Source organism: Varanus komodoensis, unplaced genomic scaffold (genome assembly GCF_004798865.1).
Source record: "Varanus komodoensis strain SLA01 unplaced genomic scaffold, ASM479886v1 scaffold10, whole genome shotgun sequence".
NCBI lineage: Eukaryota > Metazoa > Chordata > Lepidosauria > Squamata > Varanidae > Varanus > Varanus komodoensis.
The window spans coordinates 30,528,960-30,556,047 of record NW_025335269.1 but is presented as its reverse complement, the minus strand read 5'-3'; the positions used below and the strand labels follow the sequence as shown (position 1 = coordinate 30,556,047).

The 27,088-nt window shown below is 41.7% G+C and overlaps 1 protein-coding gene across 1 annotated transcript; it reads right to left on the bottom strand.

The window, feature by feature from the left end:
* Nucleotides 1-10,811: 10,811 nt before the first annotated feature.
* Nucleotides 10,812-24,832, bottom strand: E2F6 (E2F transcription factor 6). The gene is made up of 7 exons (XM_044417978.1): nucleotides 24,658-24,832; nucleotides 18,143-18,239; nucleotides 16,246-16,462; nucleotides 14,625-14,783; nucleotides 14,330-14,444; nucleotides 12,649-12,793; nucleotides 10,812-11,678 (listed from the first exon to the last, which is right to left on the bottom strand). Exons 1-6 carry the CDS (start codon nucleotides 24,745-24,747, stop codon nucleotides 12,668-12,670), a joined length of 804 nt encoding a protein of 267 aa, XP_044273913.1. The 5' UTR covers nucleotides 24,748-24,832; the 3' UTR covers nucleotides 10,812-11,678; nucleotides 12,649-12,667.
* Between the last annotated feature and the right edge of the window lie 2,256 nt (nucleotides 24,833-27,088).

Here is a 27,088-nt window from a genome sequence, read left to right as displayed (position 1 = left end):
GGCAGGTAACAGCGTTCCGTGCACTTTGGTGTTTAGTCATGCCGGCCACGTGACCAGAGACTGTCTGCGGACAACCGCTGGCTCCCTCGGCCAGGAAACGGAGACGAGCACCGCCCCCTAGAGTCAGGCATGACTGGACGTAATGTCAAGGGGAAACCTTTACCTTTTTTATTTTATGTAGTCCATTGGTGAAGACTACAGGGTGCTGAGAATGTAGATGCTTCAGGGGATGTGCTGTCTTTCTATTTTTGAAATAGAGTTTGTGTCACCTACAAAATGAGATAAATGGTCAGGTTTGAAGAGCCAGTTTGACTGTGTGGCTTTCATGCATGAGAATACCTGTCTCACATTCTCCTTCCTCTCCCCAGGATACTTGTAGACCCAGAGAAATTCCTAGGAAAGAAGAAAGATGTGGTGTCTGGTCACTTAAGAATTATGGGGATTATCTTTGAAAAGTAAATATATTAAGTCATTTAACTCAGAAGCTTCATAAAATTCCTAGTCTGATTGAAGCAAATTGTCCCAGAACTCAGTGGACCTCTGATACTTCTTCCCCTCTTCCTTTTTGCTGCTAATATTTATATAGCATTTTTGTTTCATCCATGTGGCAGCTTTTCTTAGTAGGGGCCCAAGTGAGCTCACTGACCAAAAAGGGATGGAAACCTTTAATGCTTTAACTGTGATGGCCCAAGTAGCACAGCTCTCTCCCAGCCTGCACAAGTCAAGTCCAAGGCTGGACTTGATGTCAGCTTAAGCATGCAGAAGGGTTAGATTTGCTTGATTTTCAATCCACCCATTTTAAGGGGGGGGTGAGAAAAACAGTGAGGAAATTGCTCAAACATGTGGACATCTTTGAGTGCCTATTCAAATCACATGCCAGTTTAGGGAGATGCTGGGAATGCAGTACACCCCACTGTTTATAAAAGAATCTGGTGATTGGACAAGTAAGGATGCAATCTTATATTCATTTAAACAGAAAAAGCTCAACAACTCTCAGTATCCCTGCACCAGCACTAGGAATACTGAATTTGTAGGCTTATTTTCTGTCTAAAAATGCCTATGTTGTGCCCTAAAGGTACTGATAATAATGAAGGACAAAAACTGTGAAGGTTCTTCTTGATGCAGATGTATTGGTGTTAGAGAATATTCCCCAGCCACTGCCTATATTCTAGTATAATTCCTCAAATTCATTATGCACTTTCTCCAAGAACCTCCAACTAATTATTTTGGGACAGAGCATCCCATAGATCTTCCTTACAAGTGTTCGCATGCTTCAGTTACGTTTAGTAGCAATCAGGGTTATTTCTCTGTTGCAATGCACAAAAACGTCAAAGTGGAATGCAGTGGTTTCCTCCTACAGAGATAATAAGTATTCAAGATTTTGCAATCAATAGTTACTATTTCTAGATGTAAGGAGTAACATATTTTTAATTGACATGCTATTATTAATTGAAAGTCAGTGAAGAGACTAATGTAGCACAGCAGTGGGCAGAAGGTAAATCTGAATCTACTGGCAGATCTGCAGATGATTTGTAATAGATCAGTCAAAAAAATGGCTCATAGTTCTTTAATTCCACCCTAAACTGTTAAAATTAAGAAAACTTGATATATCTGGGTGCAGATTTTTGTGTGGAAGGAGTATGAAGAATGTTCTCTTCTTTGGCCCAGAACAAAGTTTTCATCTCTGAATTCTAAGCATGTGGCTCCAGGTAGAGAAACGTGATGTTCTAGTAAATAAAGTGTATCCCAGAAGCTTGATGTCTACTCTCCCCTGATGTAGCTTATGTGGACTGAGAAAGCCTGGGTTCAAACCCATGCGTAAGTAACACATTCACTTGCAAACAATATTTTGCCAGACAGACATTTTAATATGTTATCCTTGCAATCATTATTTACGAAGATAAAATGGAATTATCCCCTTTCCTGAAGTCTCAGAGAATATAAGTGGGATACAAATGCAATAGATTACAATTTTTGCTTCAATCACTATCAGCCAGTTTGAGAAGCCTAGCATATGTATCTCCATGTGTTTGGTTCTAAATGGAATCTGGTCTACCACAATTACAGATTAATTAACTTGCCACCCTTCCAATGAGTCAAACTTCAGAACAGAAAAAAATAGTTTGAAATTTAATTAGTAGGCCTCCTAAGAGCTCAGATGAAAAGATTCATGCAATTGTCCCTAATGTACATGTTCTGTGCAGGGAATCAGTTACCACCTGATTTGCTCAAGGTCACACAGAACAGCCAGTAGGCTTTAATTCCATTCCAGATAAACATTTAGAAAACAAGCCTTGGCAGTAAAGTTAGCAAAAGCAATCAAACTAGCATCCAAGCCAAATAATTGTGCCTTGAAAGCTGCCAACATTAAGCTACATGCATCACACTTGCAGGGACAAAAATATCCTCTGACCAGAGTCTTAGCTAAGAGTGCCCTTTTGCTACCCCCGAAAAGTTCTGCCCTTTTGTTTTTTTCAGTCCATTAGGAAATAATTTCTCTTGTTCTCTTGTTCCTAGTGTCAAGTGTTGGTGCTAAGCCATATCAAGGTGGAAACTGGACCCAAACCTTTTCTTTTTTTTTGTATGTTTTGTGAGCCGCCCCGAGGCTTTGTTGCGATGGGGGCGACATAGAAATGTTTTAAATAAATAAATAAAACATGAGTGTAATTCTTTTTCTAGGCTTACCAAAAATGTGCAAAAATTTGAGGTTGCCACATGCCATAAGGTGAGATGTTACAAATAGCCATTTTGGAGGGGGAACCGGCTTAACAGTTGCAAAACTTGAAGAACTCTGTCTTTGCGTTAACTTCTATAAAGCACCAGGGGAGTTCAACAGCAGATCCTGTACACCTAATTCCCCATTACACCATTGCCTTAATGCTCATTATATGTTTGAACAGGTATAGGAAACTTGTGAACTGCCAGATGTTTTGGCCTATATCTTCCATCAGCCCAAACCAGCAAGGAATCATAGGAGTTGTAAGCCAAAACCTCTGGAGGACCACAGGTTGTCCACCCCTGCTTCCTAGCTTGCTTGCTAGAATGCATACTGCTGCTCATTGCCTGACCAGAGGAACCAATAAGGTCTGGTCATGCCAGCTCAACATATTTTGCCTAGCCCTATTGCCAGCCTTCCTGATTAGCTGGAGCATTTTGGGGGTGGGAGGTGCATAGCGCTGCCATTTTGCCCAGTGTTCAGAGGAATCATAGAATCATGGAATACTATTGGAAGGGGCCATGCCCTCTCTTATTGCGGGATGCCAGTTTACACCGTCCCACTCAGGTGGCCGTCCAGTTTCTTTTGGAATGTTTCTAGTGTGGGAGAGCCCACCACCTCTCTAGGCAGCTGGTTCCACTGTTGCATTGCTCTGACAGTGAGGAAGCTTTTCTGATATCTTGTCTGAATCCCTGCATGTATGTATTAATAAGCGCTGGCACATTTTGTGCACACTGGTATCCTCCTTTCTTTCTTCTTCTTATGCATGTTCTACTTTGTGAGGATGCATAAGTGACACCCTACCTGTTACACACACCAAAAGAGGATAGGCCGTTTGCATCAACTTGATTGCCCTGCACAACTAGATTTTAACTTGCCCTGCCCTCGTCCGGCAGCATCCCAGTTAAATAATGGGTGGGGAGCCGTGGTGCATGGCAGGCACACACAGCCATTCTTTTGCATTTGCACATGGAGTCCCAGATTGCTGTGCCATGTCACTGAACCAGCTACTACAGGCTGAGAATGAGTCCACCTTTGCAAAACCCTCAAGTTAACAGTAGGGCTATGGGAGGGTTGTTGGACTCTCCCATCACACACTGGGTTAGCACAACTGCACAACCTTCAATTGCCCTGACTGAGGACTGTGTATTCATGTTGGATGCCTCACACATCACAGCTCATCTTGGGTTAAATGACTGACCCATATTGCTCAACAAAGGGTCTTGGAAGAAGGGCTAAGCTTCAGGCCTATCCTGTGCTTATGGTTGCCTGGAAGTGGTGCTTTGCTGGTTTTCTACGTGGGTGCAAGCTGGTAAAATTGTGCAGCATGGGAAATCCCAGATGCTCTTCCTCCCTGCCTGAGTGAGCACCATAGAAAGACCAGCAAATCCTATTTTAGCTCATATCAGTTTGGCCTGATTTATACTTTTGAGAGAATAATCCAGTTGCTACAGCAGACGGTAGAAGGAACAAAAAAAGTGGTGAGGTGGCTTTAAGCCAAGCTGTATGCAAGCCATTTTTGTTATTCTGTTATTCACTTCTAAGCAACAAAAATATCCAGAAATCTAGATATATTTAGAATTCAGAGAACATTTGGACATCACCATGTCTCCTTCCAGCTGCATTCTTACAATTTTTAGATTCCATTGCTGAAATCTAAAACCAAAACTCTCTCCATAGGAAAAAAAAGTCCTGTGTTATAAAATCCCGTTATGCACTTAAAATGTGCATTCCCAACAAATAACATTTTATTCTTGATTTTCATGTTATTATAAATAGCTGTTCCTTGTCATTTCTTCGATGTGAACTTGAGCTGCAGTCTCATACATAATCAAACTGCCAACTGTGTACAGGGTCCCTGCCAAAAATCTAAATCCACCATGTTTTGACCTAACTAAAACTTTTCCTTAGATAAGGTATAAATTGTACTTTGCAGTAGGAAACTTGAGCATAAAAACCACACTAAGAAAGAACGAAGTGCAGATAATTCCAAGCCTTAGTACAGTATCCTACTTACAGTATAGATAATGAATTTATAGACTTAGCTTCATGTTTTAAAATGTGTCTTAGTGATAACCCTGAGCAGTCCATTGAAATCAGTGTGATGTTCTTCTGATTAAATGGAGACAATCCAGCAAATGTTATTTGCAACTGGGCATGGCCCATGTCCAAGCAAAAGCTCATTGCATTGTAAATCCGTTCCTGGAAATCAAGTCCTATGAGGTACAGTCAAAAGGGCTGGGTATGTTTAGCACAGGGAAGGGGAGATTAAGCAGACACATGATATCTGTGTTTAAATATCCAATGGGCCATTACACAGAAGATGGAGTATACTTGATCTCCTTGTTCAAGTATGTCGGACTAAACCAGCTGGTGGAAATGTACAAGGAAGCAGAATTTTGCTAAACATCAGGGGAAACTTCCTAACAGTAGAACAAGCAACCTTGAGAAGTTATGGATTCTCTTTCACTAGGGGCATTTAAAGCATATATGGCCATCTGTCAGGAATGCTGTAGCTGTGTTCTGCCCTGAAGAACTGCACCAAGCAGAGAGTCAGAGTACATGATTGCCAGAGTCCTTCCTGACTCTATGATTCTCTTCAGCCTACAGATAAGCAATGAGGGACCTCCCTATACAAAGAAACTAACATGTCAAGGAGAAAGCCACATTATTGCCCATCTGCTTCCCTGGCATTTAGTTTTCTTTGTACAGTGAGTTTGTAAGAACCTACCTGCAGCCTGGAAAAGTCTTGTGTCCGGCAACATATCACACTAGGAGTTGTTTGACTAAGCCAGGCTGTGCTCATAACTAAGAAGGCCACATGTTTCAGTGTAATTTAACTGCAATGAAACTAGCTGGCTCTTTTCCAGGATGACTTCCATGGGAAACCACAGTAAGCAGGGCCAGAGACTAATTTTAGGCAATGCTCAGTATGTCAGATTCCTGTTGTCTGGGCTGAGATCTGATGGACAATTAAGAAAACAGGAAGAATTGCTTTAAAAGATTTGCTTAGTAGCAGTGAAAATTCCCCAAATAAAAGTAGGAAACTCCCATCCCCCCCTTTTCCTGCTGCATTTATTGGTTCAACTATTGCTTTCTTCACCTATTCAATGAAGGCATGCCCATCAAAATACAATACAGTTTTTTTTTTTTTAAGATTAAACTTTCTGCTAGACTGTAAATTTTTTGAATGGTGTCTACATAGACTACTTTTGATGGGAAATCTCCCAAGTCACCTCCGGCCCTCTTTTGGTTGTCCTACTGCTACCCTCTCCCTTAGTATACAAGGGCAAGAGAATCCTGCCTTCCTTGATGGGGGGCATAATTTAGGGTTGTTTAATCCATGGACATGGAATTCCTGGATGCATAGGTTGTTGTTGGAAATTGGAGCCAGCAAACATCACTGTGATACATGTGTTAATTAATGAACTGCTGCAGAAGGCTGCTGTTGGGATTTGTAAAGTATACCTGAGGAGTAAGGCAAGGGGGTGTGCACTAAGAACGCCACAGTTGCGGTTGTCTCTGATTTGTAGCAGCTCGGGGAATGAATCCTCCTCTTAGATGTATACCTGAATGTAGTGAAGGGGTTTGAGAGAGTCACGGGCAATGCTGCTAGGAGGTCAGACTCTCTCACTAGCCCATTTGCTGCTATCTGATGCAGGCCTCAGGACACCAAGATCGTGCAGCTACGATACCGCAGGATGTTCCACTAACCCTGTTTTCATCTCAGTGTACTATGTTCCTTTGTCAATTAAACCTCAAAGTTATTTTAAGAAATAGTGTTAGTGTCAGGCTGGAGGCATGTGGTGGTTCTAGAAAGAGAGGGGGCACTGCTTTCAGAAAACCCTGGAGTATTCATAAAAAAGAAGAAAGCATTTCAGGAAAACAAGCATTTTGAAGAGAGAGAGAGTTTTGCTTTTTCTATAACATGAGCCAAAATTTGCAAATGCTGTGTTGTGCTTGGTGGACAGTATTTACAGTGGCAAGGGGGGCATTGCTCCTCCTGCCTTTGTGTCACAGACCATGTGTGGTATGGGAAGGATTGCTTCTTAGGAGACTTTTTATTATGGGAAACAACCCTGCCCCTGGAAAATATACAGTATTCTGTGTGTGGATTTTGTTTTTGTCTTTTCATCCTGACTATATTGAATCAAAGAATTGTAGAGTTGGAAGGGGCCATAAAGGCCATCAAGTCCAGCCCTCTGCTGTTGCAGGACACCAAGTTATACCAACCCACTCAGATGGCTGTCCAGTTTATTTGGAATGCCTCTAGTGTGGGAGAGCCCACCATCTCTCTAGGCAGCTGGTTCCACTGTCATATTGCTGTGACAGTGAGGAAGCTTTTCCTGATGTCCAACCTGAATGGATTATTCTATGTCCTACACTCTGGCATCAGCAAGAAGAGATCTTGACCTTCCTCTTTGTGACAGCCTTTGAGGTACTTATAAAGGGATACCATGTGCCCTCTGAGTCTTCTCTTCTCAAGGCTGAGTTTTGACCTTACAGGTAATTTTCCTTTTCTCCTTCCCCAGCCCCTGCCCTTAAACTTAAGCCTGAAATTGAGCCCTTGCTCCTATGTTGTAGACATACACTGATAAACATCAGTGGCAAGACATAAGACATAATTAGGCAAGACATAATTACCTATGCTGGACATAATTACTTATGATGGACAGCAAGAGTTTTCCCCATATTCATCCTGAACCACCTTCTGGACACAACAGCAATCTTGTATACAGGGCTTACTCACAGGTTATCCAACATAACAAGGATCCAGTGCAGGAAGGTCTTTGTGGACCCCTTCAGAAAAATCCAGTCGGCGGTATCTGATGATGTCATTCAGCCAACAAGAACTGCATTACACTAGCCAACAAGCCCTCTCGCACCACTGGATTTCTAGCGAGTCCAGTCAAGTGAATGCGACCGCTATTGAGCTAGCTCCTGCTGTGCGATTTGCATTACTAGAATGATGCTGCTGGATTCTGCCCATTGCCAACACAGGCTCTCCTCCTCACCCTCACATGCAAGCCTGGTTTCCTCCGGCCTGGCATACCTTCTGAGGTCTGCAAAGAACAGAAAACTACATCTGGAATGCTGGTTAGGGTCAGCATCTACACTGGGAAAGAAGTGTGTGCTTACTCACTGCCTTTCACTGTCTTTCTTCCTAGTAGTATTTGCATTTATGGCAGTGCACAGCCTATCATACCAATAGGCTTTAAAAAAAACTTTTGGATGCCATCCCTTATGCCTAGGCATCTCAGGGCAGCTCACAATACATAAAATTGGAATATAATAAAATCACATTTAAATGAGCTAATTCAATAAAAGTTTACATAAAAGACAAAATCAAAATCAAAAGTGTGTTAGCACCTTGTAGGCACAGCACAGTGTTTCTTCCCACCCTTCTGTGAAAATGGCACTTTTTAAAAAGCAGAGGTCATTACAACTTTCTGTTGAGGTTTATGTTGATGAATGTATTGTCTACACATTGGAGAACATGGATTATTGACTTTTTGTGCTCAGAATAAAACTGCTTGGGTATCTCAACACAAATACATTCCAGAAGCAGCACTAGAAAAAATGGTATACAGATAAACACACAAAAGTATTTTGTTATTTCTTTCAGTAGTGTAAGACTGCCACCTGGAGGAGAACGTCAACCTTGTTGCAAGTTACAACTGTGTACTATTCCCTACGGAGGAATGGATGGATTCTATTCTAGGCAAAGCTTATGCCAAAACGTGACAGGCACATGTCCCAAAGTCCCACCATTTGGCAACAGATGAGACCACAGGAGGAAACGAGAGAAGGATGGGCAAGAGGGAATATGTGCCAGTGCAATTACTCCAGCTTAAGTGTGCTTTCATTCAAAGATGAGCAAATTGCATGTGAATTGGAAGCTGGAGCTAGAGCAGAATGCAGCACACGTCTCCTTTGCTGGGGGAACTTCGGTACCAGATCTGGTTTGGAAGCTTTGCTACTAGTGCATGTATCCTAAACAACTTGGGATATGTGAGAATGTCTTCGCCCTTATTTTTGTTATGAGAGTTATATCCCAGCTTTTTCATTTTTAAAGCACTCAAAAGCAGCTCACATCATTCTCCTCCTGCTCTCAGTCTTATCCTCATCACCACCACCACCTTGTGAGGTAGGTTGGGCTGAAAGTCTGACTGGCCCAAAGTCACCCAGTGGGCTCCATAACTGAGTGGAGACTAGAACCCAGATCGCATGAGTCCCAGACCTGCGTTAACCACTACACCACTCTTGTCAGCCTGCTCAGTCACTGGGGTCATCAGATGAGAAGACTCTGCATGGACTTTTGGCCTGAATGTTCATTCAGAGCAGAGCCTTCCAAGTGGTGGCTCCTGTTCTGTGGAATTCCCTGCCTCGGGAGGTCAGGTAGGTATCAACACCGTTGTTTTGGCATGAGCTATAGACATCTTTATTTCAAAAAACTGTTCCCAATTGACCAACCACAGTTTTACTGGTGTTAAGAACTTTAGATCTGCTTTATTCCTTTACCTTTTATTTTCACTATTCTGCAGTATATTTAGTTGGGGAGTGATATTCACACACACATACTGTATTTTATTTACATCTCCAATTATTCCCAAAGTAGCAAAAGGCACTATTGTGAAAACAGGGATTGTTACAATTCCTTGAATCATAGGTAGGATTGTTAACCATGCTGCATATAATGCAAGTATGCTTGTTACTCCCTTCATACCAATCCCAGATGTATAAACCATTCCTGCATCATAACTAGGACCCAGGCTGTTAGGCTTCAGAGTGGTTCTGGCATGCATGCAATGAATCATGACACAATTTGTGAAATTCTAGGGAAGTCATCTACCTCTGTGTGAATGGCTATATGCACACCTCAGGACTTCCTACATTACATAAACCCTTTAATTACGCATTGCACCTGAAGAGGAGCAGAGCAGATTCACTCTCTAGCTCACTTCAGTTGCCTGGTGTACAGTTAGCAAGTTATCTTCGCTGCGCTCCAAAAGGAGGCATTAAAATATAATACTGACAGCTCTAGAAGTATCCAGTTGACTCAATGTAATTAATTTTAATGGTCACATCCACCCATTTCAACAGTATCTTCCAGGAAGTAATCCTCACTGAATTCATGAGAAACTTTCGTGCTTAGTCTGAGCCCTAAGAATGAGGATTGTGTGTGCACAAGAGCAACTGTTTTAAGTTACTAAATGTAGTCATCATGTGCTATACAGAAATGATAGGCATCCTTATTCCACTGGTTATAAGGGGTCCTTCCCCACGTTATGTCCAGCAATGCAAGAACCAGTTCCCTGTAGTGGAAGAGTTCATGTTGGTGGACAGTGTGTGAATGCCATGAATATTAATTCAAAAGCTGTATCAGGGCAAGACTATTATGAGGCCAATTCAAACATCACAAACTAGTGTACAAGCTTTTAAGAGTGCAACATGTTACCAAAAAGGGAGGCAAAGGGGGATTTGATGTTTCAGTCAAGACACTTGCAAGGTTAGTTTCTTAATATGGATTGTGGGAGAAAGATACCGGATATTCAAACCATGCTTTATCAGCTGTTGAGCTACTTTCAGGTTACACCTAGACCAGTATTGGAATACTCCTATATTTTCAAAAAAGATAACCATTGTTTATTCTAGCAGTTCTAGGTACAGCCTGAAACCATCTGAGCATCTAAAAGCCTAATTTGAATATCTATATCCTATCTTTGGACTGTAAAAAAATGCAGACTCCATGACTTCAACATGAGCCACTACTGTCTCCATTTTGCTTTATTACCATCTTCTCTGATGAAAAGTTCTGGAGAATTCAAAAGCCTACACACCATTTTGTGACCCTGAGTTGGCCTCAGTGACCTCAGGTTAGGCACTGAGCTAACAGGGGTTCTTGCAGCAAGTTATTCCAACTCTGCTTGGCCTAACTTCCAATAAAGATACAATCATGATTGATGTGACAAATTACTCTCTTGTTCTGCATGATCTAGGCCAGAAAGGATAAGCATCATACACTATTATTTCACATTTAATGGATTTTAAAAGAACTTTTAAAGTCAAACTAAAAAGCCATTAAGTCCTGCAATTTCATATTTACAAGTTTATTTGTGTTTTGCTTTACAGAGGCAGAAAGCTGCTCAGCCTGCCAAAATTTGCATTAGGGACCATTTAAACATGATACACGTTAATACACATGATCCAAGACATTTCTGTTTCCCCAAGGTTTACGACTACCATTCTATACAGAATTTTATTTTTAAAAATCCACATACACAGCACGTTTTTAAAATCTCTTGTACCCTTCTTCTTGTACAAGGTATTCCCTATTCCAGATTTTTGCATTTTAATATAGGTTTGCTGGTTCCCCTTGGCAACAGTGCAGCATTGCAACTAAAGTGCATTTCTTTAAAAATTGTCCCTTACTGAATATATTTGTTCCCACATCAGTTTTAAAGAGCTACATATTTAAAAGCAGTAATTATGAATGTCTCGTGTTCATTGCTGCTTCTGTCCATTAAGCTGCAAGAGAGGCCATTTAGACACACATGAAACAGACTAAGGCCGCTTGCTCTATACTTACAGGCCCTTTATTCAGAGGCAAGCTTAAGCCATGTTTTCAAAATCTAACTCAAGGCTGTCTTGCATGATAGCACTCCTAAAGTTGTGGTTTAACTGAGAATGTCTTATTCCAGAGTCACCTTAATGGGTGACAGTGAGGGAAAGATGATTGTTTATCCTTAACTTTATTCCAATGGAAAGGTTGGAAGCAGGATAATAGCTCTGAGTAGAGAGACCACAATTCCACTCTTCTCTTCATCTCTCAAATGCAGTTAAGAGAAAACCTGTTACACCTGCACTGACCCCGAGAGAAGTTAAATCCTGGCAAGTCCATGATGCTGGAATCCAGAGATCAAATGCTTTAGTAATCCAACAATCTTTCTCATGTTGCTCACTGAAAGGGGGAAATGAAAGATAGTATATTTTAGTGGAGGGTATACTGACCAAATACATCATGTTAAAACAATAGGCTAAATAAGATGAAATACTGCATTACAATCATTAGGATAATTCTTGCTGTACATTCTAATTAAATTTATGAACAATTTTGAGCAGCAAGAACATAATTAGGGTTGGAGCCAATGCTGCCTTTCAGTGGATGGAACTAGTTCCATGAAAGGAGCCAGGAGGAAGCAATTCTCCCGTCCTCCCTTGCCAGTCTATGCACTCTTTGAAATCTACTGGAGAACCCTTCATAGCAGGTATTTGGACAGCATGAAAGACAAAGGAGTAGAAGGAGTAAGGGAAAACTAATCTTGTTAGTAGAGTTTTGCTATTGTGAAGCTGAATTTAGAAGCTACATTTTCACATTTTTGTTTCTGATCAGCATCATTAATGGAAGTTTATACAGATTGTTAGCACAAGTTGTAGAACAAATACTAGAACACTACAGTGAAAGAACAGTTGGCATGTAAACATTCAAACAATGATTTCCACAAACAAGACAATGCGACGTTAGTTCTCCAACCTCCAAAGCTCCCTTGCACAATGACTCCCTCTGAACAACACAGAGTCCCATTTTGACCCTAGGGTAGACAGCCAGTGGCTTCCAGGAGTTATGCTGGCTAAGGCTGGTGGAGGGCCTGACTCCTGCCCTAAGCCTTTCAATGCAACCTTTTTTCCAGACAATATGAACTTCTACTTCATTAACCAATACTCAGTCATCTGATGGCAGATCCACCCTGAACACTTACTCATTAAGATTCCATGTCACATCAAATTAAGTCACCTAATAGCCCAGGTGTGGGGTATGTGCAGACAAGTAGTTGTTGAACCGATAAGGATTTTCATCAAGTTTCCAAAGAAGAAAACATCTAATGGCTGTATGTCATGTTTATAAGCATCTACTCGATTACTATATTTACCTCTATCTTCAGCCGCTGCCTATTTATTTTCACATGAAAGATTATCTGTGTTTTTCAAGGTATCAGTATCTGGATTATCTAATGGCATACATAAATAAACTTCGATGGGTCCCTTTGTGCTTCTTATACGCACTTCTATACAGTCCTGCAAGACACCAACATTTGTTAAGGACAGGGCTAGAAGCAAGGTACAGTAAGCATTTCAGTGAAGTTAATGTGTTATCACAGTTTGAAATTTGAGGCTGTATTAAACCCAAGGACCTGGTCCAACCAAGGCACCTAACTTTAGAATCAAGGATACTTTAGAAGAAAATAAACCAGCTGTGTTAAAAATGATAAACAATTTATTGAATAGATACACAGATGAAATATGCATGGTTATCAATAAGCAAAAGGCAGGCTCATAGATGTCCCTTTTGTCACAGGGCTTTCTGATGTGATAGATGTTTCCAGGGCACTAGTTAGTTGGACCCCTTTCGCAGTCCTGGTTCCAAATGGAAATGCAAAAAACAAAGCCTCTTGCCATGGATTTCAGAGGCTGTCAACATAAACAAACTGGCCCCACTTCCTGGAAGACAAGGAAGGGAGGGTGAAAGAGGGCCCAGCCAGCCCAAGTAACTTCAGCAAAAGGATGTGTAAACATCCTTATCTCAAGGGTAAGGGGAGGAGTTCACAGTGCCTGGTAGCTGGTGGTCTCATTCCTTCACTTAGATTCTCAGAGGAATTAAACCTAAGAGGTATCTGTTGCATTTATGGCTGCACTTAATGCCTCTGCTGGGCACTGGGAAGGGATTACACTCGATGTCACAATGTCTTCAGGTTACTGACTACTTTAGGCTTTAGACTACTTGGGGTAAAGAGCAACTTGGTACTTCGAGAGCAACTAGTTTTGACAGACACTACAAGAAAGCCTGCCATTTCCATTAGTCATGGGTACTGCTCATCTTTTAATTGCTTTAACTTTGGGTCTCCTGACACCAGACAAAGGCCAGATTTAGTACCAAGGACATCACTTGCACGGACACTTTAAAACAAGGCTCAAGAAATGATCAACACTTTGTTCAAATCTGCTTGGAAATACTTATATATCACCTTGTATACAGTTTGATCCAAATAAAATTATATCAATTATATTCTAGATAAGGGTAATAAGGGTGGTAATAGTATACATTTCATGTTATTTCTATGAAGGTAAAATGGTAACTTAAGCTTAATAAGTTAAGTGAGAGCCAGTGTGGTGTAGTGGTTAAGAGCATGGGACTGGGACTCAGAGGATCTGGGTTCGAGTCCCCGCTCGGCCATGGAGCCAACTGGGTGACTTTGGGCCAGTCACAGTCTCTCAGCCCAACCTACCTCACAGGGTTGTTGTTGTGGGGATAAGATGGAGGAGGAGAGATAATGTAAGCTGCCTTGAGCCCTTTGTAGGAAAAAGGCAGGATATAAATCAAAATAAATAAATAAATAAATAAAATAAAATAATAAATATGCTCCAAGTTCAAATGGTATTTTGAGTTACAGGCATACTTGACAGATTTTTTAGAAAAGCTGTTAATGAAAGCAGCTTTCCAGACATCTAAAAAATAGAAATGCCAGTATTCAGCTCTGTTACATAGAACTTTCATATATGCCTACACATCCAATTACAGCCCACTAATTTGAAATATTTGTCAAGATGACTTACCTCTTTAGGAGGTGGTACCTCCATTTTGGTTTCTTCTGGAGCCTTGATTCCAATAATAATCTGTTCTTGAAATGTCTGAATGCTACGGATATCTTGATAGGTCACGTAAGCAAGTGTATATAATAGTTAAGGACTTTTAAATAGCAGCTCTCAGCACAATGCCTTGTATAATTGTAAACAATGTACATATTTACATGACTATATCACTACTACCTTTATCACTATGCAAGGTAAAGCCTCACTGTTGCCCAACAAAGGGAATCAAAACACTTATGAATACAAAGGAAAGGGATATCTTGCGTTTTCTTTGTCATCTGTTAAGTCAAACAACTGGTGAGCACAATCCTTCATTAATTCATCCAGTGCTTCTTCCATTGCTGTTAAATCATAAAGTTCATCTCTTAACTTTTCTTGTGCTGGCGTTCTTTTAGTAATCTGTTTAATATCTGATCCACTATGACAAAACACAAAGATTTTTCAGACTTACATTATAGATGCTCTTACTAAAGAAAGGGGCAGTGTTAGATTACTTATCAATACAGCTGTTTGTATGTCATGGTAGCAAATTGTGTCTTATTTACAATAACAACTATTTCCATTTTTTTGTAAACAACCTTCGATTGATGCAACTGGACATACAATAGCAAACCTTGACTGATGGGTTGCTTATGAGATGAACCACCCTGCAGTTAACCCAACGACAAAATTAGGTTGTTCAGCTCATGAACAACCCATTAGTCTGAGTTTGAATGCCACACTGGCAACTTCCCATCACACTGTTCAGAGGTTCTTTATAGAATCCTCAAGTGGCTGACTGGCAGTGTGCATCCACGCTGCTCCATGAGAACAATCCTTAGAGGCAATTTTTGAAAGCATAACCAATTCGTCATGGTAAATTTGTCACTATTTCCAAATGGTAGGCATCTTAAGACCATGGCAACAGAAACGACAAGTCTCAATGCTTAAGGTGTTATAGGATTCGAATGTAAATATTATTTGTTACCTCTGGCAGTTACATATTCCTGAAAAAGCAGCTGCTCAGCTGCAGAGAATGCAAACAACTAACCCTATCCTATGCAGAGCTAGATAGTTCTAAGTCTACTGAAATCTGCACCAGATCAGGCTATGTAAGTTCTTTTAGATCCCAGTATGTGCAGCAACTACCATAAACATGAATGAATATATATATATATATATATATATATATATAACTATAAAATAATGGAATTAAGACTGCAACTCAATATCCAAATGCTAGAGATTGCGTGACATTCAGTTCCACTGATGTTCTTTCTGAATAAATACAGGGTTCTAGGGAATGTTCTTATTGCAGTAGTAGAAACCAAATGCCAAAGTCTGTGCAAGGGGAACATCTGTCTACACTTCCACTTGTGCAACTGGTTGCAGATCTTAGGTTTACAGGGTAGCTCCCCAGTGCTTGTGCAATAGTAAACGGTAGCAGAACTTCACCAATGCAGCAATTTCCCCTGCTAATGCTGGATTTAGGCCTAAGATTGAAGTGAACTGCAGTAAAATCTTTACTAGTTTGAGAGAACTGAAGAAAAAAAAGCCTAACCAAAAGTTTGATATTTATGATAGAATAAGAATTCAAAGTATTCAATGCCCTTCACTCTTTTACTGTGGTGGCCCTTCCAGCAATTCTGTGAAGTATGCCAGTATGACCATGCCCATATTTTCAGTAAACAATCAAGGCCCATGGCAGCTTACCCATGTCAACCTGGGGAGGTTGTACAAGCCAACATTTGAAGAATTGGTCCTTCCATCTTTTATCTCATGCTCTTACTTACAACACTCTACTTTCTTAAACTGCCAGAAACTATGTGCCCTTCAGAAACATGTCATTCTTTAACACAGTGTTTCAATCGTTTGAAAGTGAGATATGAGCATCAACTTACACCCACTGGATCAGGTTCTTAGATCTTTTCTGAATAAGGTGTATTCCATCCAACACATTTGTGATATCATACACTCTTCGTTTCCGCACACCCAGTCTACGAGAAACCTCATTCAAATCAAGGACACCTTCTGGGGCAGTTTTGACAAGATCCATGAATCTCCTGGTCAGATGAACTAGGGATCCATCATAACGGGGCTTTCTAGCTTTTATAGATTCTGCAGGGGTTTAAATAATAGTTTAGATTAGTCAATGACAAAGTTCATTCACATTTATCAAATGCTGTTGGGTCCAACAATATGATAAAGAGCAAAGCCATCTGGCTGACATCACTCACTGCAACATGTTTGGATGTCATTGCCTTTAGTTCTAAGTTCCTTAGAGGAAGAACCTAGCCTTTTTGATTATGTTTGTAGACATTTATATAGATGCTGCCATATAAATAACATCCAGAATGATCAGAAAACCTAGCTTTGACTTCTATGAACAGGCACAAACTTTTCTAGGCCTCTTTTACAAGCGCATGAAGAATGCTTGCCCTCAATCCATTGCCCACCTATTTCACAGGCTCAGTTCCGACACAACAGGAACAGCTGATTTTTCACCTCCTGAATAAACTCTCTTCCTCCATTCATGTACAGTTGCAAGAAGGTAACTTCTGCTTATAATCAATGTGCACTGCCACATAACATCCAAACCAGGAGGGTTGCAGTTTATTAGAACAGTATTAAACCACAGATTGAGACCGTGCCTTGTTCTGAAATAACAGCTTCCCACAGAATTTGCTTGTGGCAAAGAAATCAGGTTTAGAATTGGATGTTTCCAATTGTTTGCTCATGGTCATGCAGGAGGCCCAAGAAATGCGGAGTGTGCAAACCCAATCCTCATGCATAAAGTGTCCTCATGATTCTGCCTTGGCCCTTAGGGTGATGCTAAATTCCAGCATTATGAGAAAGGTGGTATTTTCATAATTTTAGCAATCTTTCTTGCCTCCTATATAACTTTTGCTTTACTAGATAATTGCTCACAACTTAGGTGATAAGGTGCATGACATGGAACTCTTTTTATGTATCAGGTCATATACACAGAATACACAAGGGAGAACTTAGTGTCCAGGCATCATGGATAAGTTGTCAGTGCAACCATCTCTAATCAGTGCATAGTGACAATGTTAATGTTGACACTAGGGGCACAGCCATACTCTCCCCTCAGTTCTGGATTACTCAAAGCAGCACTTTCCCCTTTTTCCTTTGAGCTGGTCAAATGCAGGTTACCACAGTCATTGAACCAATACAACAATGGTAAGGTTCCCCTGCCACACACGCACAGTCACGGTGGCCAAGTTCCCAGGATCAGTGAAGTCACCATAGCTTCTTTTCCCCATGCCACACCATTTGCATAATTATTCTTGTGGTACATTTACTGCCAAGTTTTCCAAACCTGGCAAGGTCTGAAATGGGTGAGCAGCTTTCACATCAGCCCAAAACTCTCTAATAAGCTATGGGGGTTCTGGGATGATTTCTGAGCCAACCCTACTGCACACACTTCTAGGTTTGGACAACAGGCAATCTGTGTGCCGTGAAGGCAATTAAGCACATCGTGAAGTATCTTATCCCCATTTGCAGGGTGGGAAAAGAAGCCACAATGGCTAAAAAGTGAACGGGCAAGTTTTTACCCTGATTACCAACTGTTTACCATCAGATATTCTTCATTCATTTATCATGGACTTTGTAGATTCAAAATTTAAGTTGCAAGCAAATGGTTTAAGTGCCAGCTCAAAATATTGTGTTTCCTAATTGCAAACACTACATAATTCAAATAGGGTCTGTAGCATCTGAAATGATTTTTCTTTTTAAAAGAAGCTCCATCATGTTCACGGAAAAAGAGAAAAAACTTACTTCTAACTTTCACAAATGATTCATCCTCATCTATGTCCTTACGGCTAATAGACACGAACTGTACATCATCATCATCTTCTTCAACTTTAACATGCGTCTGTAAAGATAAGGAATGAAGTCAATAAAAACAATACTTGTTCTCAGAGCAACAGAGAGCCAAGGCAAATATTCACATATTATGCACGTCTATCGAAGCAGCTGATGTGTGACATTTTATATAACCAAGTTTCCTTGTGACAAATACAATAATATGAATTAGTATGCACAAAGTAAACAACATGTTCTTAACACAGTTGCCCAAGCAGATCAGACCAGGGGGCCTTTGGTCACTCAAATGGTTAAATATAACCTGAGTAGGACAAACAAGCCCCAGTTCTCCTTCACGATCATCATAGCAGAACTGCATGAGTTTTAGTCCAGTTCTTTGATCAGCTACCCTTTCCCCCTGACCCAAGTCTAAACCCTCCTGGAAGCACTGCAGGGCAAACAAGATACAGGGGATGTCATTCAGTGGTAGAGCACATGCATTGCATCTATGAGGCTCCAGGTTCAATCCCAGACCTCTACACTTTGGGAGCTAGTGTGGTGTAGAAGCTAAGAGCCTGGGATTGATATTCAGGAGATCTGTGATCTAGTCCCCACTCAGCCATGGGCCAGTCACAGACTCTCAGCCCAGCCTACCCTACAGGATATTAAGAGGAAAAGGAGAATTATGTAAGCTGCCTTGTGTTCCTTGAAAAGAAAAAAGGCAGGATATAAATATAATAAGATCACACTGAATCAGCATATACTTTGAAGAAAATAAATTAGGAAGTGCGCGCTTGAAATACATTTCACACATGTCAACAATGAGGCATACCATCACTTCGTGACCAGTATGTGGTAATGTGGAATGAAGCACTTTCAACTACTTCATTTTTCAACAGAATTTTTGTTATTTTTCCTAATGAACTTAATGTAACAACGAGCATGGGTCAATTTCAAGCACAGTAATAAGCATCTCGGCAGCTTCAAAGGTGCAATTAATGGTTTTGCATGATTATCCTTTACAAGTATGTGAGAGAATACATATGTCACTGAAATAATGGTATGTCTCAAAAGTAAAATTGAATTAGTCATGAAAGTGGAACTGAATGTGTCCCAACCACCTTAGTGGAAGAGAGCTGAATTCTTGAAATACATTAGCGCTTGTCAGCTTCCCATGCACATTTCTATGGGTTGCTAATTAGTGTCAGTGGTTTTCAGAACCTTCCCTCCTCCACTACATTAATGTAAACCATTTAAGGGAGGTACATGTTCTTGTACTGAAATGTTTACAAGTATTCCAATATTCTTCTAATATAATATTTAACTAAGTATGCATTAGTTAAATGTTATATCTCCTCAAATATTTCTGGTCAAATACTTGTGGTATACTAGGACAAAAGAAATCAAGATAGGGGCACTCTTTTAGCTTTGTAGTTTACTAAATGCAATATACTAAACATGTCCGACTGGCTTTCTCTAGATTGGGGTGAGCAACCTGTGCCCCTCCAGATGTCCATAGCACCCTTCAGTCCCATCCAGCATAACTGATTATGAGAAAAGACGGAAACTGTAGGCCAAAGCATCTGAAAGGCCATTACATTTCCCACCCCTGCTCCTCTCCCAGTGGTAGTTCATTGGACAGTTGCTGGTATAGAAAACATTTGCTAAAAAGCAGAGCCAGAAAGCCAGAGCATCATGGTGGACTTAAAAATCTGAAGTTCTTATTTGAAAAGACAGTAAAAAAGAAAATGTTGAGGCACAAAATTATCAGATGGAGATACAGCACAGAATATGAAACATATTGCTTTGTTACCTGCAACACAATAGCTCTAAATGCCTATGGTGATGCTCTTCGTTGATCAGAAAAAATAATAAATATTCCTGTGGAAAGCATCCTATGCTAACTCTGCATCAATCAGGTCAACCGCTACTGCAAGGGGGCAGGGGTGCTAGCAGTTCTTAAAAACAACCAGAAACATTTGCTTCCAAAACAGGTCAGGTCAGCATATTTTACAGAGGGGAACTCTTCTGGCACAACACAATAAGCAGAAGTGCAGCCCAAGTATGTTTACTTATTGTATCTGCAAATTTCACTTGTCTCACAGTATTTTTGGGTGGGTTTGAGGTTTGCAAAGACTTTTGGCCATAAACAATGCGAAAACTGATCTGACATGGAATACACACAAGTTAAAAATGTAGAAAAATTAAATTATAATTTGAAGAAAAATAGAATTTCTAAAACTACTTGGAATGTGTAGACATACCTGATATTGCTTTTGATCTCAACTCTCACAGATACTATACCACAGAAATTGGTAGAGAATAGAATGAAATTCAGTTAGAATCAATCCACATTTTACATTAAGATCCAGTAAGGGAACTAACTTTGGGTACAAGTGGCAGCAAAGAGTCTAGTAAAGTGCTAAAGCTAAGACAACAAGGAAACTTCAGCAAACATTTTTTCTCTTGGATCAGCAGATAGTGAAAAATAATAGTATGCAACAGAATATAGGCTAGGGTGGATTTTCTTATTTAACTGAATAGCAAATGTCTTTAACACACATTAACTTTTGTAAAAGGCTTAAGGGGTTTTATTTATTTATTTGGCCACCTACTGTTTTATATCTTTTCAATGTTTTTCTGATTTTACAATATTTCTATTTTCTGTTTTTACTGATTACTGTAAACCACCCAGACAGCTTCAGCTTTGGTTAAGAGAAATGAAATTGATAATGATAATCATCTACTTTAGCTCATGTAAACTGAGGAAAGAAAAAGAATGTTGCTCCTACCCAACATGACAGAAGGATAAGACCTCAACAAAGGTAGCGGTAAGATGTGGAGCCTTTCCCCTTGAGCACAACACCAATCAGGAGGGCCCTAAGCCCATAAGCTTGGACAAGAACAGGAGTCAAAGGAGATCTTTGCCTCCATTGTCCTCCTGCCCTTCATCTTCCACTAAATTTATTTATTTATTTATTTATTAAAACATTTCTATGCCGCCCCTTGCCAAGGCCTCGGGGCGGCTTACAACATCAAATCGGCTTTTTTGCCCATCTAGCCGGAGCATCTCAGAGGGGGAGCAAGAGAGGGTAAAGTGGCATCAGGGCATCTTGTACTCTGGGCATTCCAGTCCCCAAAACACTGAGCTCAGAGCACAACTGGTGTTGTTCTTTCCATGTCAGCTGCAAGGGGCATGGTGCTCAGGACACAGCTTCCTAGCTCTGAGGTTGGACCTGGGAACCTGAACTACCCTGCAGCCCTTTGGAAAATGAAATGAGGATTCCCCCTGCCCCCTCATCCCAGAAAGGCAGAACACAAGTCATAAACTAAAAGAAAAACTAGATTCTCACTGTATTTATTTAAAAATTTTCTAAGCCGTCCATTACTGAAAAAAGTCTCTAGACAGCTTACATGAAACAAAAAACCAAGAACAAAATCATAGCAGCAACACACAGCACACTGCATCTAAAATAACAACAACAACTAGGATAAAACCAAATAATTGTTAAAATACTGGGAAAATAAAAAGGTCTTCGCCTGACGCTGAAAAGAATAAAGCGACGGCACCAGGCAAACCTCTCTGGGGAGTGTATTCCACAGTTTGGGTGCCACCACGGAAAAGGTCCTTCTTTGAGTAACTACTCTGATTTCCTTCAAAGAGGGTTACCAGAGAAGGGTCTCAGCCTCCAATTTCAGGGAGTGGGCTGGCACATAGGGAAGAAGGTACTCCTTCAGGTATCCAGGACTCAACCAGTTTAGGGCCTTATACGTTATTACCAACACCTTAAATTGGGCCCGGACTTCAACTGGCAGCCAGTGTAAGCGATATAGGACCAGCATGATATGGGAATATCTGCCGGTCCCCATTGAAAACCTGGCAGCTATATTCTGGACCAATTGAAGTATCTGTCCGTCTTCAAGGATAGCCCCATGTACAGCGCATTGCAATAGTCCAAACAGGAGGTTACCAGAGCATGGGTCACCATTGCCAACCACTGCTCATCCAGGTAGGGCAGCTGATTTATCAGCTGAAGCTGAAGGAAAGTGTTACTTGCCACTGCCACTAGCGGATGCTCTAGGGCAGGGGTTGGCAACCTTTAACACTCGAAGAGCCATTTGGATCTGTTTCCCACAGAAAGGAAAACACTGGGAGACACAAAACTCTTTTGACCTCTAAAATGAAAATAACACTCTGTATAAAAAAACTATAGTATGTTGCATTTATGAAACAGATCGGGGGGCTGTGCTGTGCCGGCATGGGTCGCAGATCGGGGGGCTGCGATGCGTATTTTGAGTGATGGAGCCACAGCAGAGGGATTCAAGAGCCACGGGTTGCCGACCCCTGCTCTAGGGCATGGGTCCTCAAACTATGGCCCGCAGCATGGATCCGGCCCATCATGCCCTTTCATCCAGCCCACACCGCCATCCGCCACACGTGGGAGGCAGTGGCTTGCTCACTCAGAGATGGTTTTGGACTTGCTGGGAGACCTCCGAGAGAGCAAGCCACCTCTGCGCATGCCCAACATGCCCAACAAAACCTCGCTGGCCCACATGCCCAGGCACACCCCCACCGGCCCGTGCGTGTAGCCACCACCTTTCAACTGGACCCCTACTGAAAAAGTCTGAGGACCCCTGCTCTAGGGACAGGTCAGGGTCAAGGAGCACTCCCAAGTTCTGTACCTATGTCAGCTTTCTTGGTGACCTACTACCTGTTCTGATAGTACAAGTTTGAATGTCCAAACTTCCCTGGGCTACATCTGCAACTTTATGACACTATTATTAAACTCATGCACCCAGTATTCTCCGCCCATGATTTCAAGTTCAACACTGAACCAGGGTGGGGGAGTGGGGTAATACAGAACAAAAAACGTCAAAATAAGTCAGTTACCACCCTTATTTCATTTGTCTCACCCAACTGCCAAGACTCTTTTTGCAGTTCACAATTCATAACAGGTACAGTGGTAGAAATGGATGACCATGGAAATAGCAATATAATAAAATGGTGCATAAAATTCTAATATACAAAACCAAAAACAGTTTAAAACAATTTCAATGAAAACTAGTCCTGTCAGAGCAACTGATATGTCCTATCGTATATGATTAAATGCCCAGGAGCAGAGGGCATTTAAACTGGTGCACAGAGGTGACAACATTGGATCTAGGCAGGCCTCAGGCAGGAGATCATTCCATAATCCAGTGGGCCACCACTGAGAAGGCCCTCCTTGTTGCCTCCCTTGAAGGCAAAAATCAAAGAAAGGCATCAAATATAGATGGTAGCACTCACTGAGACTGATGTTAGGAAAGACATTAATTGTATTATTATTATGCTTATATCTCAACTTTCTTCTTCTTGTGAGAACCTAAGGTGGTTAACATAGCTTCATTTTTATTGTCAAAACATGCTTGTGAGGTAGGTTAGGCTCAGTGTGAATGTCTGACCTAAAGTCCACCCAGCAAACTTCATGGCCAAGTGGGGCTAGAATCCAGCTCTCCCAGGCCCTCAGTCTAACTGTAACCCCCACACCAGACTGGCTTTCACAGTCATTACAGTCTCAAGTTGTGTAGGACTGTAATGTTACCAGAACGGCAGCCGGTATACAAGCACAGATGACTAAGAGCAATAGACAACACTTTCCTTGAGCAATCTCTCATAAAAAGGCCCTAACTTGCTGAGGAGCAAAAGGGAGAACACAACTATGTCCAACATTGTTAGGTATTGTGAAAATTAGAATTAATGCTTGCAACAGGTACCAGAAAGTCCCTTAAGCCAATCCAGCCAGTGTTGCACCACAGTTACCCTGCTAGACTAGAACCTGGGTTCTCTAGTCCTTGCTCAGCCACAAAGTTTGTGGGATGCCTTCATGCCAGTCAATGGCTCTGAGCCTAATCCACCTAACAGCGCTGTTGTCATAATAAAACTGAGGCAGGAAGAGGACCGTATATATTGCCTTGTTTTCCTCGAAGGAACGGAGGTTTACGAATGTAATAACCGCGTCTCACAGCTAAAATAACAACTAAGCCTCATTCAGCGTGGCTAAGGATGTAGCCTGGCCATAACATTCTGCTCTACAAGGTAACGCAACTGCAACCCTTAGCCTGAAAGAGAAAACAGAAAGTTGGGAAGAGAGGTGGACCGGAGGGTTTACAGGGAGAAGCCCATAATTCCTCTCATGCCCCACTATGAAATGAGCCGAGCTCTCTTCCGTCCTTCCGCCGCGCACCCACCTCGGGGCTCACAGCTGCACGCGCGAGCTTGAAGCCCGGGATGCCCCCACAGGCGGCAGCGCTCCACCACCTCGACCACCCTCCTTGCTTCCTCCGCCTAAAACACACCCAGAGCCCGGGAAATCGAGGAACCGCTGCCCTGCAATTCCCATCTGCTGGAAAACAAATCCCGCAAAACGCAGCGAGGCTGATTTCCGAGCCGACCGCGCGTCGAAGCCTCGCTGACTCGGTTGATCCTCCCCTCCCCAAGCATCACTCACTTGCAACAAATCCGTGGAGAGCGGCGGGAGCAGGAGCGGCGACGGCGGCGGCTTGTCCAGGCTTTGCCCCAACGCGGAGGGAGCAGCCATCTTGGCCCAACCAAAGAGAGGAGGAGCCGTAAGCGGGGCCTACAATGAACGAGCCGCTTCACAATCCGCCTGACTCGGGCTCCATGTTGAGGTTATCGAAACAGGAAAGCACCGCCCACAACTATCTCCTCCTCCGAGCGGCCGAGTTTTTCTGGGCTCTCTTGCAGAAGACACAAGCCTGCAGTTGCGAAGCTTGTTCGTGGGGAAAAAAGGCTCCACAGTTTCCCAGCTGTGCGTAATCCTATTCATGCTTGCACAGGCTATCTACAATGCTAGGTATAATTAGATTGAAAAAAAAAAGTCTTGCACACAGCATTCCCCAACCAGTTATACGCAATTTTATGCATTTTTAAGAGAAGTCATAAACCTAGCTATGCTGGCTGGGATATGTTGGGAGGTATTGACCCTTTTCCCCCTGACTAAACATGCATAGGATGTATCCTTAATCTATTTGCTGTGGTTTGAATAAAGACACAGGAATAGAGCTAATTAGAAGGGGTTTCCCGGGGCATCTAGTCTGACCCCCGGCTCCAGCTGGCTCCACTCATGACATGTCTACCAGAGGTTGCTTTGTTTTTAAAAACCACGATGCATATCTTAATAGGCTCGCCATTGCAATGATGTCTATGATATCTATTACCCAACAACGTTTTATGAATTTAATCATTGCAGCAATAAGTTCCCTCTGATTGCACAGTTTTTATCTCCCCAAACTCCTCCCTCTCCAGCATGTATCCCTAGACCTGCCATTTAAGCTCGACACTTCATGCTTCTGATGAAGCAGGTCGGATCCATCACAGCTTATGTCAGGAAAACGTGTTCATTTTCAAAGCACCACAACACTCTTCGTTGTATTTGCAGCTAGCGGTGCCCTTCTGAAAAGCAACAATCACAGTTTTAGCTGCTGCCTTCTTGTTCCCCTCAGCTAAATCGCTTTCTCTCTTTGTTGCCAATTCTACTGAATTCACAATAAACAGACTGAAACGGATTCTCATCTTCTGATAGTCTGAAAACGGTCCTGCCATGTGAACAAATTTACCGATATTCAGCTTTTTATATTTACGGGGGCGGGGGAGCTTTATATTGCACAGCGGCAAGGCGGCTCTATATTAGTTGCTCCTTCAGTCAGGCTACTTAATGGAGTCAAAGCAGTTTAAGGCAGAATTTCAGACGAGATGAAGGGATTAAATATGCTCGGCATTCGGCAGGATGGTCTGCTTAACAACTCCCTTCCTGGAATTCCTATTCCCCAGTATCTTGGTTTACAAATTTTAGGTTAGCATTTTGGGGTGGGCATTAACTCAGGCCTATGATTGGTAAATCTGTATACACTTTCTTGGCGTTAATACCTATTATACTATTCTACTCGGAAATAAGCTCCATTGAATTCAATTACTTTTAGGCAAGTACGTATAGGATGACAGCATACACGAAGTACCATCCTTTCCATGTGTCCTGTGATGTAAATCTCATCGAGCTTAGTGGATCTTACTCCCTTGTGAGTATAGAATTGCAGCTTTAGGGTATTCCAAGGAGAAATAAGTAGAATGAAGAACCTGTTGCACTCTAGATGTTTTGGACTACAGTTTCTATAATCTATACGCATTGACTATGCTGCCTGGGGCTCGTGAGAAAGTACTACTACAAGACCATCACCTACCCAAGCTCCTCAGCAATCACTATTAACCTCTGATAAAGATATAGCACATAGCTAGCAAGGCTAGTAGCCACTGATAGCCTCTTCCCTCATGAATTTGTCCAACCCCTTTAAAGTCATCCAGATTGGCAACCATCACCTTCTCCTGTGGCAGCAAATTCTATAGTTGAACTCAACCCTATATGAAGAAGTACTTCCACTAGTCAGTTTCATGGGACGATACTGGGTTCGAGAGTTATGGGAGAGGGAAAAATGTCTCCCTCTCTATTTTCTCCACACAATGCATTGTTTAAAATACCTCTATCATGTCTCCCCTTACTTGCCTTTTTCCTAAGCTGAACAGCCCCAGTTCTTGTAACTGCTTCTCATAGAAGACCTGCTCCAGCCCCCTGATTTTGCTGTGCCTTTTCCAACTCAGTGTTCTTTTTCTGGTTCAGAGACCAGACCTGAACCCAATATTCCAAGTTCAGTTACACCAAGGATTTGTACACAGGAAGATATTTTTGGCATTTCTATTCTGTCCCTAATTATGCCCAGCATGGAGTTTGCCTTCTTCACAGCAGCTGAACACTGGGTCAACATTTTCATTGAGCTGTCCACCACTACCTCAAAATCCCTTTCTTGTCCAGTCACAGCCTGCTCAGATCAGCATATACTTAAAGTTGGGAATTTTTGCTCCTACAT